This window comes from Pagrus major, chromosome 21 (genome assembly GCF_040436345.1).
Source record: "Pagrus major chromosome 21, Pma_NU_1.0".
Lineage (NCBI taxonomy): Eukaryota > Metazoa > Chordata > Actinopteri > Spariformes > Sparidae > Pagrus > Pagrus major.
The window spans coordinates 13,263,422-13,288,286 of record NC_133235.1 but is presented as its reverse complement, the minus strand read 5'-3'; the positions used below and the strand labels follow the sequence as shown (position 1 = coordinate 13,288,286).

The 24,865-nt window shown below is 40.7% G+C and overlaps 1 protein-coding gene across 1 annotated transcript; it reads left to right on the top strand.

Annotated features, from left to right (window-relative positions):
• Window positions 1-818: 818 nt before the first annotated feature.
• LOC141016326 (uncharacterized) lies at window positions 819-24,735 on the top strand. Its single transcript, XM_073490621.1, has 14 exons — window positions 819-905; window positions 2,742-3,946; window positions 6,217-6,425; window positions 6,521-6,692; window positions 6,865-6,915; window positions 7,071-7,176; window positions 11,762-12,342; window positions 13,303-13,506; window positions 13,589-13,750; window positions 18,303-18,457; window positions 21,423-21,683; window positions 22,412-22,583; window positions 22,834-22,875; window positions 23,770-24,735. The coding sequence occupies exons 2-14, from the start codon at window positions 2,816-2,818 to the stop codon at window positions 23,869-23,871; spliced, it is 3,348 nt and encodes a 1,115-aa protein (XP_073346722.1). The 5' UTR covers window positions 819-905; window positions 2,742-2,815; the 3' UTR covers window positions 23,872-24,735.
• The last annotated feature ends 130 nt before the right edge of the window (window positions 24,736-24,865 follow it).

Sequence of the window (24,865 nt, the reverse complement as noted above, 5' to 3'; positions counted from 1 at the left end):
AAGCTTGTGCATACAGTGTATGTTAGTTGCCAGGTTGGGAAACATTAGCTGCAGCAGAGAAAAAGGGTAAGTGGGAAAGCGAGAGACGGTAAATGTGATAAAGAGACAGAACAAACTCAGCGAGGGAGGGAGAGAGAGCGAGGTGGTGATCTGAGTGAGAACACAGGATGTTGCTGCCCTCTAGTGCCTGACACTCCCTCTGTGACAACAACCCCGTATGACACAGCTGAGATGAGGATGAATTATTCATAAAAGACAGGATGATAAAGCAGTATTTCACAGATCTTAGATATGAGATGTAATTGATATCACAGGGCTGATATCAAACACATGCTTGTCTCTAAAAATAAGTGTAATCTCGGGGACAAGCCAGTGTTTTTGATGGTTTAAAGTGATATCCGTAATGCTTGAAGTATTATTAGACAATGCGAGTCTTGTCACTGAAGCAGTATTAATGAGTGGATTATCAACTTTTTAGCCTTTACCGTTCAATAAAGTGCCGGAAATATGAACAACCTGAATGGCACCTGTTGTGGGTTACATGCACCACCTCCACCTCCTCTCCTCAGTTTTTATTAATGTCAACAGTTTCAGCCTCGCTCTCTCTCTCACTCTCTCTCTCTCCCCCACAGATTAACCTAGTGGTGCCAGTCAGCACCAGCACAGGGGCGGTTCAGGTTTAATGTTTAAGCTCTTACTCCCCCCTCACTTCTCCACACACATTGGCCAGTGGCCCTGCGTGTGCGGAACTGAACATCTAACACCAGGAGTGAGTCACCTGAGAGACTGAAGAGGGTGAGCTGTGTGGGTCTGCTGGACACGGCAGCCATTTTACACTAGGTATCAGTTCCTGGTTCCTCACAAGCAGCCACTTCTGACCACAGAGACAAGTCAGGGTCAAACCGGTAAGAAAAGTTGTTGATTCAGAGATTATTTTACAGTCTTACAACCACATATGGTGTTTGTTATTAATGTGTTCCCACTTGGATGTGATGTGACAGTTTCATGGCTGTGTGTTAAGAGCTTGTGCAGCAGCCTGCTGTGAGTCACAGCACAGCTTAAACTCCTCTGTTATTAGTCGAGCCTGAGCTACACTCTTCATGTTGCGGTCCCTCTCTGAGTTGTTCCACTGTGGCAGAGTCAGGTGTCGTTCTGACATGTGTGCTGTGTTTTGGTATGAAAGCCGCAGATCACAGTTAAAGGTGCACTTTGTAGTTTAAAATCAGAAGGGGAAGTTCTTCACTTCACTTTTTTTATGACTTAACAAACTAAATAAGCAAACTATTCATTTTCATGACTGAATAAACAAACTGACCTTAAAGGACAACACAGCTTCATAATGTTTTACTTTGTTTATATTTGGCGGACCCTGCCACCTTTCTAGCTTCAAACAGTGTTCTGGGACCTTATTTTCCTCTGAGAACAGCTTGTTTATTCAGTCATGGAAAAAATAAATATTTCTGAGTTTGTATTATTACCTCATTAAAACCGTAAATATTAAAATTCTAAGTTTGAAGTTGCAACTAATTACCTTCATGCTAATTAACATTAAAGGTGTATAATCTGCCACCAGTCAAAGGTAAATCCAAACAAAGAGGAGGCAGCATATCACGACAGTAACCGCTGACTGCTGCTAACTATAGCTGCCGTTAGCTGGTTAGCTCAGTTAGCCGTGCAGGTAGCGATCCAGACTGGGAGTTCAGAGTGTTATTAAAGGCAGGACAGGCTGATATTAGCAATGCTAACTTCAGTAGATAACTCTGTAACACAATACAGGGACATCTCTGACATAACATCATAACTGTTATTTCTCCACAGTCTGTTGATGATCATTTATACATTTAAGTCTGCATCATATTTTAATTGTGATGGATCATACAACTCGATCAAGTTTAAAGCTTCTGTAATCAATATTTTTATTTTATAATGACCTAATCAAATGACCTCATAAAGAGATCACTCACAGGCACCTTGTATTAATGTGTGATCTGAATGTAGACACATTATCTGATCTGCATTTAAAGGTGGTTTTGATCTACGTGCTTATTATATCTATTCTGATTGTACTGCGATCGGTTCTCAATATCTAAAATTAGTCCCACAGTGCATGCAGATATGTCAGTATACATGGGTCATCCAACTGAACGCTCCCTGCACAGCACCAAGACAGACACAGTTAGTCTCTAGCCTAGACGGTGAATACATTGGATTTACATTAATAAGGTTGACATAAACATGACTCTGAGAATAAATGTTTATGTTGCAATAAGTTTTGCTCATTTGCTAACAAGTTCGCCTTTGCAGCTTTGCAACAAGTGATATCATGTCAACTTTTGTTTTGTCGGCTTGTTTCTGTGTCCAAGTGGCCAAAAAATCAGTTAATGCCAGTTTGAAGTGTCAGAGGTGGACCGGTACATAAAATACATCTAAAAGCAACAGGTCTTGGGTTAAAAATGTGAAGTTTGCAGATTTGTAGTGAAAGAACTATAATCTTGCAACCACACAGGTTTGGGCCTTCAAGATTAAATTGTCAGAAAGAAGACTGCTGTCATTATTTCATGTTGTCTTTTAAGAAAGTTTAAAGCTCATAAATCTGATTTTGATTTTAATCAAATGTGAAACTGTGAGCTGCTCATGTTCAGGTGTTTTAATTAAACATTTTAAAGCATTTAATTATGATATATATGCTTGACTGGGTATTCTACATAACTAATAGTTAATCTTTGTGCCCCTCCCCACAGTTTTGCCACTCCATGCCTCATAAGGATTGTGTGATTACTTCTTTTTCAATGAATCACCATAATCATCCAGCAGCATGAAAAGCTGGAGCAGGAAACTCAAGAGACAAGAGCCGGACGGCGTGGTTGGGTCCTCCACTAGTGAGAGGAACTCCATCAGTGATCCACCAGTGCCTGTGTGGGTTACTCACACACCCACACCCGATAATATCACAGATGACGGTGATACTAACTCCACAGGCCGCACATCCAGCACTCCACCTTATGAGGAGAATGAGGGCGATGAGAAAAAAGGGGGCATGAAGGACAGGCTGAAGTCCCTTCTCCCTCAGTCATGGGGTAGCATCCTCCATAAATGGACAAAGGAAAGTGACAGTTTTAATGAGGGCAGCAACAGAAGCATCCAGATCCTTCCTAATGGGACCAGGGTGAGCCCTCCTGTGAGTCCCATACTGGAGCGCAGGAACTGGACTGAATCACTGGGCGACTCCAGCCAGAACTCCCATAGGCCTTTGTTAAGGGAGTCTGATGATCTGTTTGATCTGGCCCCGCGAGAGGAATCTCTCCTGACCAGCATCCACCCTGCAGAGTACTACGCCGAGAAGCTTGAAGTCTATAATCAGAAGTACTCTTATCTGAAGTCCTGGCCGGGCCTGCTCAGACTTCTCGCCGGACTTCAGCTCCTCTTTGGGGGCATGGTCTTTGCCTGTGTCATCGCCTACATCCAGAAAGACAGTGAGTGGTCCAACAGCTACGGACTTTATAACGGTGCGTATAACAACGGTCTGGGCCTGTCTGGGTACAGCTACAGAGGTCCTATGACTCCCTTTATCCTGGCAGTAGCTGGAGTCACCTGGATTCTAACCTTTGCTCTCCTGGTGATGGGAATGACTATGTATTATCGCACCATCCTCCTCGACTCCCCCTGGTGGCCTCTGACAGAGGCCTTCATCAACGTGATCATGTTCCTGCTCTACATGGCGGCAGGGATCGTCTACCTGAACGACTTGAACCGTGGGGGGCTGTGCTTCACGACAATAGGCGTTAACCCCATCATGGCCAATCTGTGTCGTGTTGACGGGGGCCAGATGGCCGGAACCGCTTTCATCTTCATCAACATGGCGATGTATCTGGGAAGCTTCCTGGTGTGTCTGAAGATGTGGAGGCATGAGGCCACGCGAAGGGAGAGAGAGTACTTTGAGAACCAGGTACAGTTCATTAGTCTGATGGAAGTGCTCCTCGTCAATACAGCACAGAGCTGTGGTTGAATTTACGATATAAAGCCTTTACAAAAAAGTGCGAACTTACCCTTTAAAGTGTTGTCACTTTCACAGGTTTTGTTCTCAGCTGCTGGAAATATCTATCCCCTCTCATGTGTGGCTCATTTTATTCTGTCTGTGCTGCTCTGTCACACACTCTCTCCTAAGGTGTGAGACGAGACTGTTGAAGCAAAGTTCAGGCTTCGCTCTCTCTTTTCTCGCCTCGTTTTAAGAACATGTGACGGATCAAAAGCCACATTTATTGGTGGCAAGAGTAAGTGATAGTATTACTGATTGCAAATGATCCGACAACAGTGGCAGATCAGATCCAGTGAGATTTAAAGTCAGTCAAGTCGACAATCTGCATCGAGCGTGCCATTTGTCAGTATTGATATGTCAGCTGTTTCTGCTGGCTGATGGCCACAGCAGTCAACAAGGATTCATCCCAGAGCTGTAAACTGTGTTTTTCTCAACACTGCTGACCTCTTTGTATGAATGTTAAAGGTGAAGCAGACGTTCTTTTTCTGCTTCCACATGTATGATATTTTCTCAATGCATGTCAAATAATAAGAGAAATGTTTGTTTATGGGGCCATGGTTAATACTACCAATGAGATATAGCTTTAGAAGTGTCAATATTAGTATTATATAGTACAGATATTGAATGATGAGGCGCAAAGTTGCATGCAGGTAAATACAGGTAACCCTGCTGCCTCCTGTGGTATCTTCAGTGAGTTTCATTTTGAATGGACAGCACCGGGTAACTGACAGTAGCTACCAACATTAGATCCACTATGTAATGGCCGTGTCATTTGCCTTGTGGCAGGGGACATCAAAGCCATGCTAGAGGCTATGTGCTCGTTTGAGCTAGATAGTATGCTAACATGCTCACCATAACAATGCTACCAAGCCACGTTCATCTGATCTGATTAGCATTTTGTTGAGACATTTTTGTTTGGATCAACTCACCAACCGACATAGACTGCTAGCATGGCTAAAAACACACAGCTAGCAAAATAGTCTGACTCACCAGATGTGGGCCAGCCACTGACTGAGTATTTCACTCAGTATTCACCTCCCTTTTGCTATCTGTGTGTTACTGGTTTCAAAATCCCTGTCTCTTTGGGAAACAACAACAACAGCCTCTGAGCTGGTGACCTACACACTGAAACTGGCAAGTTATGCTGGCGATTTAAAAATCTGTGATGTCATCACTATGTAAACTCTGTGGGCCGAGCAGGAACTCGCAGAGTGATGGCCGGTGGGGGAAACTCTGCTGAGCATATTCAGTGAGTTACAAAACCAGAAAGTAAACCCGGACGCTCGAAAAAAAAAAGGTGTAGGTGCTTGGCGAGCAGTTCTCATTGGTTTGAATAGGCGCCATCTTTGCGTCAGGTATCTAGGCCTTCTATACAAATCTATGATCCTGGGTTTAGCACCAGCCGAGGTGAACGTGATTGGTTTAAAGAAATACAAAAGACCTCTATAACAGAATGAGATCAGGCTACTATAACAATTGGCATTTGATACGATTTAACTAGCACAACATGCCCATGAAGCGATCCAGTACACATCCAACACAATATTATATTGGACGCATCAGCATTAGACCAGACGTCTGTTACTGTTGTGCCAGATGTTGGCTAAAAGTGTTGTGTGACAAAAGTGACAAAATCAGACATGTTAATATTAAAGCTTATATCTAACAACATAAATCCCCACATATGGCTGAGATACACTCACACTACATGAGGACACCTGCATGCTCAGTACAACATACTAAAATGAGCACATTAAAAACAGACATGCTGTTGTTGTCATGCTCCAAGCACTCGTGATTGTTACCTTCAGCAGCTACCAAGCTTATTACTGCTTTCAAAAAGAGTCCATGTTATCGAGCATCACAGCCACCACCTACGGCTGAGAAACAGCACGGTCAGCTAATGTGTTTGATGTCAAAAGAAAGGCCAGGAGTGAACATAATAATTCCATCTCCCAGCTGAGGGAATGCATCGTCAGGGGCTTAGCAGAGAGAGCGGGGAGTTTTTCCCCTGGCTGTGCTTTTTCTTAAAAAATCTCTCCAACACGTATTTGCTTAAAGGCCTCTTAGAAAGCTCCTTGTACTGATGTCACAGGGATGCAAACATACTTGTGTGTAATAGTACTTTCATTTTTGTGGTTCATATTTTTTGAACAATACGTTTTCTCTTTTACCTTCAGCCCCGGGAGGAGTTTCACCAGTCCATCCCGCTAACCAATCAAAAAGTAAAGCGCATATCATTCAAGGATGAGGTGGATAAGTCTCCACGTAAAGACTATGCCAAACAACATGCGCCCACCCCTGAGGTCCATAAGAACACAGTCAGTCTGAACAGAACCACGGCATCTGAATACACCCCCAAAGTACACGTCATCGCAGACTACATCATGTGAGTGAACATTCAAACTGTGCATGTGAAGGGGTTTTGACCAAGCAAAATAAAAAAATCATCTTACTAACTTTCCCTGAAATCCTTCCATACAGAAAGTATCCAGAGATCAGCTGTGTGGAAGAAAGGGAAAAGTACAAAGCTGTTTTCAATGACCAGTTTCAGGAGTACAAGGACCTCCACAGAGACATCAGCACCACCCTCACCAAGTTCAGAGAGCTGGACGCCGCGATGGCTCGACTCCTCAGAGATGGAAAAAGCCAAGAGGTGAGACGGATGCAGAACAAGCTTTTTCATAGACCGTAGGAACTTTTCTGCCACAAGTATTACTATTACTATACTTACTATTTCTGCATCGTGTAATTGTGACGTAGACTGTTGTGTGTTTTAAGTGACATTTAGTGAAAATCACTGAGGTATCATTCTATTTGTCTTTTAGGAACGGCAGAGGATTCAACACATTTTGAAGAAGTATCAGGAGAAGAAGAGCGTAAGTGAAAGTGTGACCCTGATCTGTGTTGTAATGTTGTCTAAACACCCTGCCAATATTTGCTTTTTTAATAATCCACTTATGCAAATAATATTGCTTCCATCATAAAATGTGGGCACCTCTGGAAATTTTAATTTAATGTTGTGTTTTCACAGGATCCTGCCTTCCTGGAGAAGAAGGAACGCTGTGACTATTTAAAAGCCAAATTAAGTCACATCAAGAACAGAATCCGCATTTTTGATGAGGAGATGATGGCGAATGGTCAGACATGAAGACGACCATGGAGAAATGTCTACAGCGCCAGATTACCTTTTTCTGATTGGTTCTTTTTTGTTGTTATATTTCATTGAATATATTATATTTTCAATACAAAAACATTTTTCTGTCTGTATTGAATGAATTGATTCATCAACGTGAGGTTAGAGTGGACATGACACCTGGTTTAAAACACACCTGAGCTACAACATTATACATTATAAGGGCTACATGGTTCACTCCTTTTGAACAGCTTTCATTACGTGTCATGTTTCATTTTTTTATTATCCATGTCATTTATGTCAACGCTGAGGAACAACATGTTGATTAAGTGTATGTTTTAAATTAAAGTTCTGCTGATTTGTACATTTTTTTACAAAACAAATCTGTAAATGTTTATATGATATGCTTTACATGCTGTTTCTCATTTGCACTGCCATTTTGTGTTTTCTTTCCAACTTCTTTTTGAATCTATGTTGATGGCTGGTTTAACTTACTGCCACATGGGAGCCTTGTTTGGTTTTTAACAACATCATTTGAATTTCCTCTACGGGGATCAATAAAGGCACATATTACCTCATCGTACCGTATCTTATCTCAGCTTATCCCTGATTTTTATTGTCCCTTAGCTTTGAAATCTATAATAGTACTTCAGAAAAAGTACCTTTCCTCTAACATCAGGTGCAGTAAATAAGAAAAATTGTTACTGTTAATCAAAAACTCTGTCAAGCCCAGTAAACAGACAGTACAAAACTGTGTTATTGAACCTTTTATCCTGGTCCGAAACTGTTGTTGAAAACACTTTGTGTAATAGAAAAAGCACAAATGTCGTATACAATCACTTTCTGGGTTCGACTGTTGGAGATGGTGTCAGTCCTCTGGTGTAATTTTAGACAAATCCAAAACATGTTGTTAAGTGACACAATTCACCCTTTCAGGAAACCACAGGAGGACTCTAAGTAAATCCTCTATGACTGAGCAAAAAACACAATTCTTATATAAAATCTATTCTATATTGTGTATGAAAAAAAAGTATTTTTAAAAAAAAGTTGAATTGTACATAAACAACAGATTTGTTGATTTATCCGACACATTTTTACAAACGGATAGAAAACATCTTGGTAATGTGGCGACATAATAACAGTCTGTGTTGTTCTTCTGGAGTCAGCTGCTATTTGGCCAAAACTCCCAAACATTAGCTAACTTGCGGTGTCCCTCCAGCTATAAAATCACATGTGCGTGCTTCATCGTTAGTTTCTGTACACTGACTTGTTTTTCTGTTCTGATACAGCAGTGACCTCACCTCACTTACATCAGTGTCTATAAGATCACATCATGAAAGTGTTTTGCTATTGTGTGGACAGTGCTGCTGGTCCTTTTGATGTCATTTGGATATTTTTGTATGGCAGTCATAAAGACAGTGGTGTCTGCTGCAGACTGACAGCTGCTGTGAAGTGATCTGGACTCAGGTAAAGTGAAGCCACAGTTATACTGTTTAATCAGCTGTACTCTGGATGGTACCAGTTTAAACTATTTATTTGACTATTATATATGATTATAACACTTTATAATAACCATGATTAATAACCATGGTGAATTTATGGTTAATTAAACTTTAGTTAATTTTCACTGTAAACAAGCAATGAAATGTTTTGTAAACCATTTATCAAGCAATTATAAAGGTTTATAATCATTAACTTTACCATGGCCTTCCAGAGAATATTTAAAGGTGAACTACACACTATTCATTAACCATTTACAAAGTATTATAAACATCATTTGCAACTTAACAATAAACAACCGCTTAATAAATGGTTTGCGAAGCATTTCATTGTTTGTTAACAGTAAAATAATAATCAAGTAAAGGTTATTTTTACTATTATTTTAACATTTATTAATGATGGTTAATATAATGTGATACCAACTATAAAGAGACTTACTGGTTTATTGCATTAACACTACAAAACCAATAGAATCTTATATTACCTTATAAACACAGGTCATTGTTAAAATGATTAGTCTGAGAGTTATTTTCTCAATCGAAACAAACAGGTGTCATAAACAAGTAAATAACACTGTCCATCATAATTTCCTCAAACTTAAAGTGACATCTTATGAAGAATATATTTCTGTTGACTTTCACATAAGACAAAGGTAAGCCAATACTCACAGTTGAGAATTATTTGCTTGAAAGTTGACTTAAAGGGGCACTACGTCATTTTGGAGAAGAAATTCAAACTCAGAATTTTAATATTTACATATTTACAGAACCAACGCTCTAAACATGATGTGATGAGGCGTCACACGTGCCGCTCCTCCTGACAGAGTAAATATCCAGAGATGGAGTATGCAAAAACCCACAGAGATATCTCATGGGGATGTTGGTTTATTTTATGTTGCAGAACCATGAAGGAATAATTAAAGGGGCACTATGTAGTTTTGGAGAAGACATTCAAACTCAGAAACCATATTAACAATATTAGTGAGGTCATAAAACAAACTCAGAAATATGTATTTTTCCAAAAACTGAATAAACAAGCTGTTCTCAGAGGAAGATAAGGTCCCCAGAACCCTGTTTGAAGCTAGATAGGTGGCAGGGTCCGCCACATACAAGCAAAGTAACACAGTGTGAAGTTGTGTTGTCCTTTAAGATCAGTTTGTTTATTTAGTTTGTTTAGGCATAAAACATTTCTCTTCTGATTAAAATGTCTTCCCCAAAACTACACAGTGCACCTTTATACAATTTATCGATCATATTAAACATATGTTTTCCTTTGATCCTCTAATCAATCAATCAGTCATTTATTTCAAGTTCTGATCCTCTGTAATAAAGTTGCTTTACTGTATGAACGCCTCGCTTTACATTATGTGTCTGCAGCTTTCAGAATAATGACTCATAAACTTATTATCACCACGAAGCTGTGAGTCATCATCGTTATGGTGTGTCAGAGGCTGACCTGTCTCAGAGTTCAGCCTGTCTTTAATGTTTCATGTGGAGGAGGCTGCAGCCAATCACAGCGCACGTTGGAGCCGTCAGTCAGCAGGTGAACTGCGGCCTCAGACACTCCGCCGCTCCTCAGGGCCCACAGGGACTCACACTGCTCCGTAGGTTTCATTTACGGGCTTTTTGGTCGGGAAGAAGCGTCCATAATGGAAGATGACGCTGTTTATGACCGTCGGTGAGGTTTAAAGCGGACAGTGTGCGGTGAGAGAGCAGCTCACATGGATGACCGGCTGCAAAGCTGAGGAACGTTTTCTTTAGTGTCTGGGTGAGTTGGGAAGTCTACTGCAGCATTTCACTGTAAAATCAGTATTTGATGTTGTATCTGTTGGATCATTTGACCTGTTGAGTGTTTGGAAAGAACTTCAGACATTAAAAAAATGACTTTCAGCATGTTTTTAATGACTTGGCAATTCGTTTTGACCAATTAAAGTCGTCAGATGTCAGGCCTGTGTGTTAGTTTGTGTGGTTGGATGTGTACCAGCATGGATGATTGTGTATAGATGAGTTCAGGTGCAGAAAGGAATGAGGAAAGTAAAAAAAAAAAAAAGAAAAGAAGAAGTTATTTTTGTTTTGCTTCTCTTCCTCTCTCAAAAGTCACTTCAACTCTGCAATTGATCAGAAAAAACCCCAAACTCTTCTGCCACAGCTGGCTGGACTCATTTAGTAGCTCCCCCTTAACTCAGTGGGCACAGGTCAGAAACACGTCTGTGGTTCTCCCCCCTGCAGTAAAACACCCTGCATGGCTGCCCCGGCTCGCCTCTTATCTGCTGCCTGTCTGAATTATTGAAGCCTGTTCCTCTGGAGTGATGAAGTGTGGGTCAGCGACACCGGAGAGAGGGTTCAGGGTTAGACCGAGGTGAATGAAGGGCAGAGAGGAGCAGCAGAGACGGATTAGAATAAGCCTAGTTACATTAGAATAGAAAAAAGTGCTCAAAGGCCTGAAAGCAGGCATTTAGAGTAAAGATATTTCATTTTCTGTATCACACTTTCAAGTCAATTTACTCATCGAAGCATCGCTCCAGCACACAGGTTTCAACTTGCCAGCTTCCAAGCTATTTTTAGTGCTGATCACGGATGTGGGGACTAAAGAAAAACAAGGCTATAACATATGCCGAATTTACAAGAAGGCCCAAATGATTAAGAATTTGTCAGAAACAGCGCTTCACAAAATTTATAAAGTTTCTCCTAACTTAACAACTCCCAAAATTGAGCAATTTTTTAAGGGAGTCTGGGTAATTTCTCTCCCTCTTCATCTCCTTGCTGTTGTTGACTGTAGTTGATGTGGCTGCTTTGACCTGTAATATGTTGGTGTTCAAGTTTGCCGTCTGCTTGTAAAGTGTTGTAAATTATTGTTTACACTGATCACATACATGTTATTCTGGCCATTCAAAATAATACAAAAATATGAATGTCATGCACCATTTACTGTGACGTCATTGTATAGACTGACCCCTCAGCACCTCGACCTGTTATTGACTTCTCACATCCCTCGTGCAGATACATGTATAAGCTATGTTAAGTGTTATGATGACGTGTAACATGCTTTAACCAGGACTGATTTAGTCTTATTTTTCTTCCCTCTTCCAGGTAACACCCTCTCCACCATGTATGAGCCTCGGTACTATGATAGCCCCCCTGTGTACAGCCCCCCAGTGTACAGCCCGCCTTACAGCACCACCTCCCAAGCCTTCTACCCCCCAAGGAGCGTTCACTCCCCTCAGAGCCAGTATGTCCCCTACACCCCTAACGCCCCTGCAGACTCCTACTACATGGAGGAGAAGCCTCAACTCTTCTACCGCTGGTTCTCTCCTCCCGGCTTCGTCAAAACCTTCCAAGGAGCCACAGTACTCATGTGTTTCGTCATCTTCGCCTGCGTAGCTTCAACCTTGGTGTGGGACATGAATGGATTTGGGTACGGGGGCTACGGTGTTGGGGTTGGAGGGGGCGCCACAGGGGCGGAGTTTGGATATTATGGAGGCAGCTACGGCTACAGTAGCTCCTACATGACGCCACAGTCTGCCAAGGCGGCCATGATTTCAATGGCGGCCATTAACTTCCTGCTTTCACTGGGGTTCCTGGTGGCGAGTTTCTCACGGTCACGGCTCATGCGAGGATGCACCTTCTACCTCACTGTGTTCATTTGTGATATCATCTTAGCCGTCCTGCAGGTCAGTGTCACCACACATACGACGTCCCGTCTTGTAATACCACTTTGTACCTCAAGAGGCGATAGTCCGATAGCCCCCCAAGGGTTCAGCTGGGAGATGTTAAAGCAAAGCTACTCACAAAAAGTCTGGAAAGATATGATTTTTACACCCGTTTTTCTTACTAATCAGAAAAATATGCCAAAGACTGCTGTCAGTCAATAGGTGCCACTTAGCTCCACAGCTAACTGAGCTACTTGCTGACAGTAACAGAGTAGCAAGTCCAGTACAGTGAGCAGCAGTAAGTGGTTATGCTGCCCCCTATAGTTTTGGAGCTACCTTCAAATTCTGGCCATTTCTGACAAATTACACCTTTAAACACCTTTAGCAATCGCCACACTGCATTCTGTGGTATTAAGTCCCATCTCTGCCCCCTCTATGACATGCTGTACTCTCTCTTAGTTCAGTCGTATAATTGTACTCTGCAGAATATTCAAAATGATATGTGTAGTTTTAATGAGGACTTGAATCCAACAGTTCAACATTGGAGGGAAATAACATGAGCTGAAAGTGTCTGAAAGCTGTTCAGAGCTGCAGAGTTTAGCGTTGACTCTCAGTGAGATCAGTGGTGCTAGAAATTGTTTTACATGACAGGGAGACATTTCATTAAATGTTAATATCAAAACATTGCTTTTCCTGCAGCTTTAAACTTGTAATTACAGTTTCTGTGCTATTAGGGTAGCGGAAACACGCTGTAAACAAAACACATAAAGAAGAAGAAGATCGCCTATTTCTATATAGTTATTATAGTTATTCTTAACGCCTGTATCTACTGTACTGTACTTGGTAATTCTGAGGTAAGTTGGAGTATGAACTAGTATCTGCTGAAGTGTGACAGTTAAGAGAATAGTCTTTTGGTTTTTTCATCATTTAAAGATAATAATGAAGGCATTTAAATTATTTCTGTCTCTTTTTGACTTCAAGGGGATCATAGACATCATCTTTGTGATCGGGGTGAACCCGATGTCTCAGAGCTCACAGAGCATGCTCTACAACCCCATGCTGATGATGTGCCAGAACATCCAGGGCAGTCCCAGCCTCAGCGGGAGCGTGGGGGCTGGTTTCCCCGGGGGGTTCCCTTTGTACAATCAATACCTGCACCACTACTGCTACATGGACCCCGAGGAGGTTAGTAGGATTATTCTATCTTATTTTTTTATTCTCTTCTATTTTATCTTATTCTGATCTATAATTTACTCTCCCTCCTCAGGCGGTTGCGTTAGTGTTGGGGCTGATGGTGGTGTTGGCCCTGTCCCTGTCTGCTTACTACGCCTACAAGACCCGCAGCAAGATTTGGCGCCACGGCAAAGCCAACATCTACTGGGATGAGCCGCTGGTCAGGCCTTCAGAAGGGCAGGATGTACAGGACTGGGTGAGTTTCATTATTTTTTGATTACATATTATATACAGTAAGTCTACAAAGACCTGTGGTTTATGTTTATTTCTGCTCCTATGGCCTGATAAAGAAACGAAAGCCTGAGTGACTTCACTGTTTACAATCTCATGTTTGCTCTTTTCATCTTGCCGCACGTATAAAGTTCAGGGCCGTTACCTTTACTGCAAACACATTGTTAAGTTTCTCACTTCTTCACAGTGTCCCTCAGGTTTCACTGACATTACCTGCTGCTGCTGACTCAGATAACGCTGCTCTTTATCTTCGGCACACCCAGGTTTCACCCTGACTGATCATTAACCAGACCAGTCATCACAGTTTAGTTAATGATAACAACAGGAACCATATAAAAATGGGTGACAAGCAACATTATAGGATTTCCTGTGAAAGGAAACGGGTCAGGAGACCTCTTTAGAGTAATCCACCTTGTGTTAACAGCGAGGTTTCAAGTTTCATTTTGTTTGATCAGTTATCATTACACACATTGCTTTTACTACACACAGTCATCATCGCATACTCACCGACGCAGCAGGAAGATGTTGTGAATGATTAAAATTACCAAAGCAGCTACAAGCTGGATGTCAAGATTTTACTGTCAGACATTTACTTCTAAAATCTTTTTTCTTTAGCACAGAACTATGAAGGTTTGAAGCAAATTGCATCATATATTTCAACAAATAAAGGTATTAATAAACCTTCAACAGCAATGGGGATTACACCCAAAGGTTTTGCTCTGAACTCTCAGCTTGACAAATTCTTATACCGTAGTGTAGCACATTTATGCGTCTACATTCAAAAATTTTTGTCTTGCAGCAATTTGGCAGTTGGCTTTTCCCCCCCTGTGGTCATGATGTGGGTTAGATAAGCTATTGTTTATGCACTGTAGCTCACCACATACAGTTTGCAAACCCTAGTCACAACATTTATGACATTATATTACATAAATGATCATTCAGGGCACAAATAAATGTGTAATGTGATACCAGTGTGGGAATAACATCTACAGACCTGTAGATTGAGGCTGTTGTTAAATCATCATCAACAACATTGACAGGGCTGATCATGTCAAAATAAAAACATAATTTAAAGAGTGGCAGCTTTGGTCGATTGTTCAAACTACATATGTTTGTGCCGAGTAAACAAGTTGATCCGAGAGTCCAAATTGTTGTGATACTGTTGCACTGTAGATGGATATGAGGGGTACAAAGCGTCCAACTTGTATCGTCTATGTGTTTTATTTATCTGTTTATGTATTTATTTGGATCCCCATTAGCCACTACCAAGGAGAAGCTATTCTTCCTGGGGTCCACACAAGTAAAAGATTACATCATAATACTGTATAAAACAATTAAAAAGCACAACGGAACAAAAAAAAGAAAAAAAAAAGATTTATTTAACAACAATAAAGCTACTAATGACAACAACAATGACACCAGTACCCACATTATGTCACCACTGACCAGCCTAAGGTCCATTTGTTACCGCTCCTCACAGCTTGAAGTCTGATTGTGGGGATCCATCTTTTGGAGGCCTGAAGAGGTGAAAGTATACAGTGTAGAAAATTCTAAAACAATATGCATGATTTTGTTGAGAGCCACAGTCCCAGACCATCAGTGCACCAGCCTTTAGCAGGTGCTGCAGAGCCCCATGAAAGCTGTGCAGTTTGTACTTCACAGCAGGAGCCTCATGTGGCATTTAGCAGTGATTAATGTACTACAGTAGCAGTGTACTATGAACGCACCATGTCCACCATGACTCATTATTGAAAAGGAAGAAACATATTCAATCAGTTTATCCAGCGAGGCCTTGGCCTACATTCTGTCCGTCGCTGCAGAGTGTGTGTAGGGAGCCTCTTCATAGAGATGCAGGCCCCTATTCTGGGGCACGCTTGTGTTGCAGTGAAGATGCTTGCCTTGCAGGGAGGCATATATAATGTATGTGGCATGTATAATGTATAAAAAGGGTTGAGTTGCCTCAGAGTTGCTGTGTGAATCCCTACAGAGTGTGGTGGCGCTAAATGATTCAGTATGCGAAGGGACTGCTACACACCGCTGCAGATTAGACTCCTGGCAAAGAAGTCATTTCCTTGTGTTTTGTGCTACATTTCTATTTAACAGAACTGGAAAAGAGTGGTAACTGAGGGAAGAGAATGTAGGATAACGCAATTAAAGCAAACACTGAATAATGTTTGAAAGTTGTATGTTGACTGCATCGAAAAGGATTTTCCAATTAATATTTATCAACAAGGGCAACTGCCCCAAAGTGGAAGAGGAGAGCAGAACCAACGCTAAACATGATGTGATGAGGCGTCAAGCGTGCAGCTCCTCCTGACAGAGTAAATATCCAAAGATGGAGTATGCAAAAACACACACAGACATATCTCGTGGAGATGTTGGGTTATTTTATGTTGCAGAACCATGAAGGAATAATTAAAGGAGCACTATGTAGTTTTGGAGAAAACATTCAAATGCAGAATTTTCGTATTAACAATATTACTGAGGTATTACTGAGGTAATAATACAAACTCAGAAATATTTCTTTTTTCCATAACCAAATAAAAAAGCTGTTCTCAGAGGAAAATAAGGTCCCAGAACACTGTTTGAAGCTAGAAAGGTGGCAGGGTCTGCCAAATATAAACAAATATAAAACAAGTATGTAAAACAGTATGAAATTGTGTTGTCCTTTAAGGTCAGTTTGTCTATCGATTAAATCAATTAAAGGTGCCATATGTAAGAATTGGCCACCTGTCAAAGGTCACTCACAAAAATGGGGCGCAGCATATCGCCAGAGTAAAAGCTAACTGCTGCTAACTGTAGCTTTAGTTTGCCAGTTAGCCCAGTTAACTGTGTAGATATTAGTGAACTTGGAGCGGTATTACGAGACAGGATGGGCTGGGGCGAGCTGGTTAGCATGCTAACGTCAATAGCTATCTGTGCAACAAAATACATAGACGTCTTTGACACATCAAACCTGTCATTTCTTTGAAGGTGCAATATGTAAGAATTTTAAGAAATAATGGTTTAAGTATTATGTCACAGGCGTCTATGTTTTGTGATAAAGAGATATTTACTGAAGTCAATCACCAAGCCCCCGGCCTGAATACCTCTTGAGCAGTCCAAAGCTTCTGTGTCCAGCTAGCTGCATGGCTATCTGAGCTATATAGCTAACAGTAGCCACAGTGGATGGATATATAAAAAGAATACAGTTAGCAGTTATGCTGAACATTTGCAAGCTACCAGCTTGTTAAATGTGGCACCTTGGGCTTCAGAAAATTGTGCTTTTCCCCAATATATTTGCATTTTTTGGATATCAAATCATGAAGAAAGTAATCAGCAAATTAAGTTATAATGAAATGTTATTATCGGCTCCAGACTTTGAAATCAATAATAGATACAGAAGTCTCCCTCTCGCCGTCTTTAGAGCCAAATACTGACTGGACTGAACTGCACAGGTATTAAAAACACTTGAATTTCACAATGCAGCAGCTCTTACAGCACCTTTTTACTGCAGTGGATCGGATTCCCAGCAGAGGATCATCCTCCAACTCCACATTCATGAGATCTATTTCCCCGGCTGCTTTTTCCAGACGTTCACATCAGCTCACTGGATCCTATGCTGCGATCCAGAAATAGGCCAAAGACTAGAAGTTATTAATTATGCATCACACACTATGACATGATACATAATGCAGTTTTAGTGTTTGGTATCATTTGACGATGCTTTCTTTACATAATGTTTTTATTTTATAATGCTGTATTTACATTCTGTTTCTGTGGTTGTAACACTGCTGTGATGTGCTGTAGGTGTTTGATAAGGACATATTTCCGTCTGAAAAACAAAAGAACCATGGCGCTCTGCTGCATGTTTGCGTGTTAGTTCAGGAAGATGGAACAGCAGAAATGTTTGTTCCACTGATTTCACTCCTGTCTCAACCTTTCTCGGTGTTCCAGATAACAGGACAGGCACACACTTGTCCAGCGGTAACATGCATTTCATGTCAGACACAGTTCAGAAAATTGGTTTTGTGTGTTTCCTTCCAATTAAGTGGCTCTGATAGTTGTTGAAAGAAAGGACTTGGAGTGCGACAAGGACTTCTGCTCTCTGGGGTTGACGTGTGTTACAAGCTTCTTTTCATTTTACTGCAGTGTGTCACACTATGACCAAGTGTGTGTGTGTGTGTGTGTGTGTGTGTGTGTGTGTGTGTGTGTGTGTCTGGCTGCATGCGAACATGTCTGGCAGTGACACAGCTTCTCTTATCCAAGTGTTGTTGAACACTGTGTGCTGTGTGTAGAGAACTCTCCAGTTTTGTACTTCACCGATTATGTGACAGATTTAGTTCAGAAAAGCTTATTTTCTTTCCAGCATAAAAAATGCATTTGATTCCCCTTGAGGACTTTCTCATATATGTCATGATGCATAATATGGCATTTTGTTTCAGAATACTGAAGGACATACGGATGAAAAATGTTCTGTTATTGTTGTTTTTCTTTAATGAAGAGATTCTGATTCCAGTCTCCCGATATTATCTCAGGTGAACCATGTTGGAGAGGCACGCAGCACCCAGCAGGCACCAACTGTTGTTGTATCGGAGAGAGCAGCGGCTGACCTGAGGGCAGAGAACAGCGTGGTCTCCTATGGCAACGGGACTGTCAGCATCCACAGTGATGGGAATTATAAAAGCAACAGGTGAGTAATGGTCAGAATGAGTTACGAACTGATCTTAAAGGACGACACAATTTCATACTGTTTTACTTTGTTTATATTTGGTGGACCCTGCCACCTTTGTAGCTTCAAGCAGAGTTCTGAGCTTGTTTAATTCTGAGTTTGAATTTCTTCTCCAAAACTACATAATGCCCCTTTAATGCCTATTGATGGCCACTCTTACAACAAGGATTACATAATAACGAAAAGACACATTTGTAATGATGTATTGTTTTATACTGGAAGAAATGGAACAATGGACTAAAATCAGATTAAAGCAACATGATGTAGAAATTGGCATTTTGTGCAATTTAGTGCCCCCTACATTATAACAATGTTGCATGTTGAAAACTTGTTTGTTGAAGTAAACATGTATATAACGCTGTGATCCTATCCTCTCACTGAAGTTACATAGTGCAGAAACAAGTGATGGAGGGCGGAGACACCTTATTACAAGACACTGAACCATCAAAATGATTTTGAGGCTTTTATTTTAAGGTAAAGAAGTTACATAATGTTGCTTTAAATTGGATAATTTCAGTCTTGGTCTGATCAAATTGATTACATTGTTTCAATGATAGAAAAGCATTTTCAAGGAAATGTTATGATTTACAGTCGCTCGGTCTGTCTCATATCCTTAGACAGGATCCTGACTGTAAGACCAGGTCACCTTTAGTGTTAGGACCCTTTGTATGAGGATTTGAGGTCGCACTCCTCCTCATAGGTGAGCAACAAATCAGCAATATGACTGGGAGCTATACCATGAAGTGCTTTGAAGCTAATCAGGTAAAGGTAAAACTTAAATAGGTCTGATATGATCTTCGCAGCAGCTCTGTTTTGTAGTAGCTGAAGGTGTGACATTTTCGAGATGCTCCTCAACTGACAAAAACATGATTGAGCGACTTATATAACTTGTTTTTCTAATGAAAGGTACTTGTCAAAAATTACACCCAGGTCTCTGGCTCACATTTGTAGAGGAGCCAGTGTGTTTCTGTAAAACTATGACAGACTTTAGCTCACCAATAATGAGTTTTTCAGATTTGTTTTCATGTAGCTGGACAACATTTCAGGAGATCCTGCACTTTATGTCTGACAGAGAAGAAAACGAATAAAAATTGCTGTCTTCACTGGTTTTTAATTTGGCATTTCATCCACATGACAACGGATCTGAAGTGTAAATGTACTGTATATGTCTCAGTGGCAGCATGTACACACAGAACTACACTGGGCCGAGGATGGAGCCTTGGAGAGCACCACAGGTCAGAGGGGCCACAGAAGAAGAGGCATCATGGAGCACTACCGAAAAAATAAATAAGATTTAAAGCAGTTCAAAGTGGCATCTCTGAAGCCAAGTGCACTAATAAATAGAGTGATGAGAACTGTTCTTTATCCAGAAAAAAACTCCCCACCACCATCAGTCTGACCAAAAGTAGATTTTCTTTCAAAAAGTCAATGAATCTCACATAGATGTTGAAGTGATTATTGCTAAAATATTGTTGATTGATGTTTTTTTTAAAATTATTTTTGGTACTGTGTATTTGTAAGTATTTTTGTTTCGTCTTTAGGCTACTATTGTCTATTGTTTCAAATAGTCATTTTAATTACTTCTGATCTATATAAATAGCTTGTTTGCCTGTTCCTGTTTTATTGATTTGTGTGGTGATAAATTGTTTTGTATCATTTAGTTTTGCTTTGTTTTGTTTTTGTGTTGACCGCAGGAATGCAACCACTTTGTGGAAGCTAATGGGGACAAATAAAGAATAATGATTGAGCTTTGAAGTATTCATTTGTTAGACTCACTCTGCGAGCAGCGTGGCTGTACAGATGGTACTGTCTGCATTTGGTTGGTCGATCCACCACTTTGGTCCAGACTGAAATATCTCAACTGCTACTGGATGATTGCCTGACCTTTTCAGCACCGCCATGATGTTGACATTGATGCAAAAAAGTATCTTAGGAACTATTGGTTGGATTGCTAAGAAAACATGCTTTGGGACATCCAGCACTTCATGTCTGACAGAAAATAATAGCTGCTGAAAATGTCCATCTTCACTGGGTTTTAATGGGACATACATTCGGTACTGAAGTTTGTGTTTATGCATAAGATATCTCAATGGCAGCATGTACACACAGAACAACAGGGGGCCGGGGATGGAGCCTTGGGGAACACCACAGGTCAGCGGGAACACAGAAGAAAAGGCATCACAGACAACTCCTAAAAAAGGAGTAAATTGATGAATCTTGCCTAAAATTTTATACAGAAGTGATCTTTTTTTAAGACAGGCTGGTGGTGTGGCTCTATGATCCCCTGACTTTTTCTCTGGCACCATCATGAGGTTGACATTTGTGGCTTTAAATAAAAGTTCCCAACATCTGGATTGTTAGTACATTTCGGTTCAGACTGATACGTCCAATAAGGATAAATGTAAAAACTTAGTCATCCATGAACTTTTCATATAGCGCCACCAGCAGATAAACATTTTAAAATCTTCCACTACCCTTTTTTATGAACCATTAACTGCAATAGCTTTGCATTTTTATTTTATCATGTCCAAGTCATTTTTTATTTCTGCTGCTATGATGCTACAACATACCAGTTGGTAGATTTTTTGTTTATTATATATGTTTGTATCCACACAATTATCACTGTAAGTTCAGTAAACTGTCAGTTGATTTCATCTTTAATCATCTTTGTGTAGCCTAAAGCTTAATATTGTGAGAGGGTATGTGAAAAGTGCGCCACACCAAATACTTGAAAACTCATAGAACTTGAAATATTTAGTTCAGACCTGAGTACACTGAGGCAACATAACACTCAAACCTCCCAGCACTATTAGCAATTCATGACAACAAATAGGTGATACAACAGTTTAAACTCTGATAAATCCCACATAAATGAATGCAGCTGTAGACGCTGAAGTACAAATCTAATATTTGTGTCTTTCCACAGTGTCTCTGCTGACAAGAACAGTCGTCGGGGGGCTGAGCCTCTGTACCAGAACAGCAGGGTGGCTGCTGGCTCCAGCAGCTCCTCAGACGAGACCGACAGCTTCAGGAAACCTCCTCCTCATCGTGTGGAGAGGGAACAGAGGAAGGACCGACAGCCCAGGCCCGCTGCTCAGGAGATGATGGAGTCCCAGTATGAAACTGGTTACACCACTGGAGACACTGGCAACGAGCTGGACCGAGACCACACAGATTACCTCTACAGGTTGGCCACTACTCTGCTGCCTACTAAGAATGCAATCATGCTGTTGTGAGAAAGTATTTAGGCAAGGAAAGTGTTTTTGTGTGGAACATTTCCTGCACAATACTTTTCAATAAGGCAAAAAGGGAAATACAACAAAAGGGAAGTCCTGTGCTAGCAGGGTACACATTTGGTCCTAGCTGCATGGCTAACCAAACTAACTAGCTAATGGCAAAGAGACAGTTAGCGGTTACTCTGGTGATATGTTGCACCGTATTTACTCTGAGTGTGAATTCGACAGGAGGACAATTCTTACATATTGCACCTTTAAGGCAGAAAAATGCTCAAATTTAAAGATGTTGAAGATCACTAAACTGGTGGCTACCAGCAGCTCGAAGCCCGAAAAATCTGCATCAGTGTCAATTTTTAACAACCCTTTGGTTGTACCCAAATGAAAGTGTTTAAAAGCAATATGAGAAAAGCCTTACTTCCTTCAGGCTTAACTTTTTCTAATTAATCACAGCATTAATGGAGAGAATGTGCCATGACCTGAAACAGACAGTATTTCAGAAGAAAATGCTGTAATACTACACAAATTGGCTGCATTTTCCTCAAGGCAAGTTGGCCAACTGTTAAAAATTATTATAATTTCATACTGGCAAGAAGACTGATTTTTTTTCTTCTGTTTTTGTCACAGCCTCAATTTTAATTTAATAATCAATTCATGTCTTCATCTTAATGTCCCACTCCAGGCTGTACCCAGAGATAATCTCCGACGAGCAGCGCCACCAGTACAAGAAGGAGTTTGACTCCGATCTGGCCCGTTATAAGAGCCTTTGTGCCGAGATGGATGAAATCAGTGACCAGATGCACAAGCTGAGCCGAGAGCTAGACACATTGGACGAGGGCTCCATGAAGTACCAGGTAGGGACACAAAAAAAGAGGGCAGAGTGGAAAAATTTGGGGCCGACTGCCAGGAGAATATACAGTCATAGCTGTGCCTTTTAATTATAGCTAACAGCTTAGTTCATTCTCAGTAGGAGTCTATTGGACTGCCACAGACACAAAGTAGAAGAGATGAGCCACTTTGTGCTACGAATTCAGAATTGACTTGTATTGCTTCTGCTATTTACTCAGTATAATTAAGTAAGAGAATAATTTTGTTTTTTTTCAGGGTGTCGCGGATGAGTATAACAGACTCAAAGACCTGAAAAGGGTAAGTGGAATCGGATCAGTGGTATTGAAATGTGAAATTAAAGGAGTATTTTAATTTTGGGGAGTATGTTCATTCACTATTTTTGCTGAGAGGTAGACAAGAACATTGGTAGCCTGTCACTCTCATGTGTGAATGGTCAAATATGAAGCTATCCACCTTCTTCCTCCCATGACACATTGCGAATACCAAATTATGGGCGTGACTTCCAGCATGTCCTATTACTTAACTGGAACTGGGGTTTGCCATGGTCACAGACGCTAATCGTCATTCTTACAGTGATTGGAACAGCGTATTATTCATTCATGAGGATCTAGGTGCAACCTTATCGAGTGAATACTACTAACAATATTATTATTGCTTAGCCAACTTAGCTAACACTTCTAAAGCCTTGAAAGTGCCAGTGTCAGTTATTATTGCGAATACTTTTTTACTTTAGCTTGTTCTGCCGAGCACTAGAAACATTAGCCGTAATCATTTCCCTAGTGACCTCCACAGAAGACTCGTGGATAGCAAACAGTCAGTTAGCTTAGCTTAGCATAAAGACTGTAAGCAAGGGAAAACAGCTAGCTTGGCTCTGTCTAACGGTAAGATTTCTTGGCCAGGTGCAATGACTTCCTTGAGTCTCAGCTGTTACCTAGCAACCTCATGATAATTCAATTGCAAAATTTTGTCAAAGCAAAGCTAGCTGTTTCTACCTGCGTCCAGTCTTTATGCTAGGCTAGGCTAACCGTCTTCTGGCTGTAGCTTTAGATATGAGTGGTATTGATTTTCTTCTCTAAATGTCTGCTAAAAAAAGTGACAAAGCAAATTGCTCAAATGTTGAACTATAACTAGTAATGCTACTCCTGCTAAGAAACATCTGATGTCAGTTGTTTTAATTTCTCTTTCTTCCAGACACCAGACTATCAAACGAAGAAGAAACAGTGCAAAGAACTTCGGCAAAAACTTTTCCACATCAAACGGCTGGTGAAAATCTTTGACCAAGGTCTTTGTTAGTGTGTCTTTATTATCTGTCCAAATGGTTGGGGATGGACACTGACAGGGTGTGACCTGGCTAAAGTAACAAGGATTTATCCTCCATTTACTCCTCAGTTTTACTGCTTCGCTGTCGTATAACAGCCCATACCAACATAGTCCTCATACTGGCCTTCCAGGCATTGAACCTAAACTGTCTTTGACCCAAAAGTTTACAACTTCTGGATTACTTTTACAGCTGTCACAGTAGATTAGTGTTAGGATAGAGCGACTGATAGACTCTGTGTGGTTGTGCTATAACCTGCTTGACAACACGGCACTGTTAGCATTTAAATTAGCTGAATCTTGTGGTAAATTTTACTTCACATTTCAGTGGCAGTTTTAATTTATTTAAGTGTTTAAAGGTGCAATATGTAAGAATTGGCCACCTGTCGAATTCATACTGAAAACAGATGTTAGCATATCACCAGAGTTACCGCTAACTGCTGCTAACTGAAGCTGCTGTTAGCTAGTTAGCTCAGTTAGCCGTGCAACTAGTAGTCCAGACTGGGAGCTCAGAGCACAAAAAGGGTGCTGGTGTTTACACCACAAGCACAGGAGCTTTGGATGTGGACGGAACGTGGCTAGCTAGTTAGCATGCTAACTTCAGTGGATATCTCTGCAAAACAGGACATCGACGTCATAACGTCAAAACTGTTATATCTTCACATTCTGTAAATAATTTAAGATGAGTTTTGAATGTTTTCAGCTAAAACTATCACATATTGCCCCTTTAATTGTTGTAGTATCGGAAGTAATGTATGCAATTGTAAGGTATGTTTTTATACAGAGATGACGTCATGACTGGAAAAGGAGATTATTTGAATAAAACATGTTAAAACACCACATGAATTCACTTTCATTGATACCCATTTATGGTACATGTTGCAGTGTTTATTTGGCATTCTTCATACAGATGTAATTACAACACTTTGTTCAAGTAGTTTGAAAAAACAAAAACATAACAAAAGACACA

Excerpts from the sequence above, each read along its gene's own strand:
- LOC141016326 (XM_073490621.1), top strand. The coding sequence starts at position 2,816 with ATGAAAAGCTGGAGCAGGAAACTCAAGAGACAAGAGCCGGACGGCGTG. Across the intron at positions 7,177-11,761 it reads TGAGGAGATGATGGCGAATG|GTAACACCCTCTCCACCATG; the intron begins GTCAGACATGAA and ends TCCCTCTTCCAG. Across the intron at positions 22,876-23,769 it reads GACTCAAAGACCTGAAAAGG|ACACCAGACTATCAAACGAA; the intron begins GTAAGTGGAATC and ends TCTTTCTTCCAG.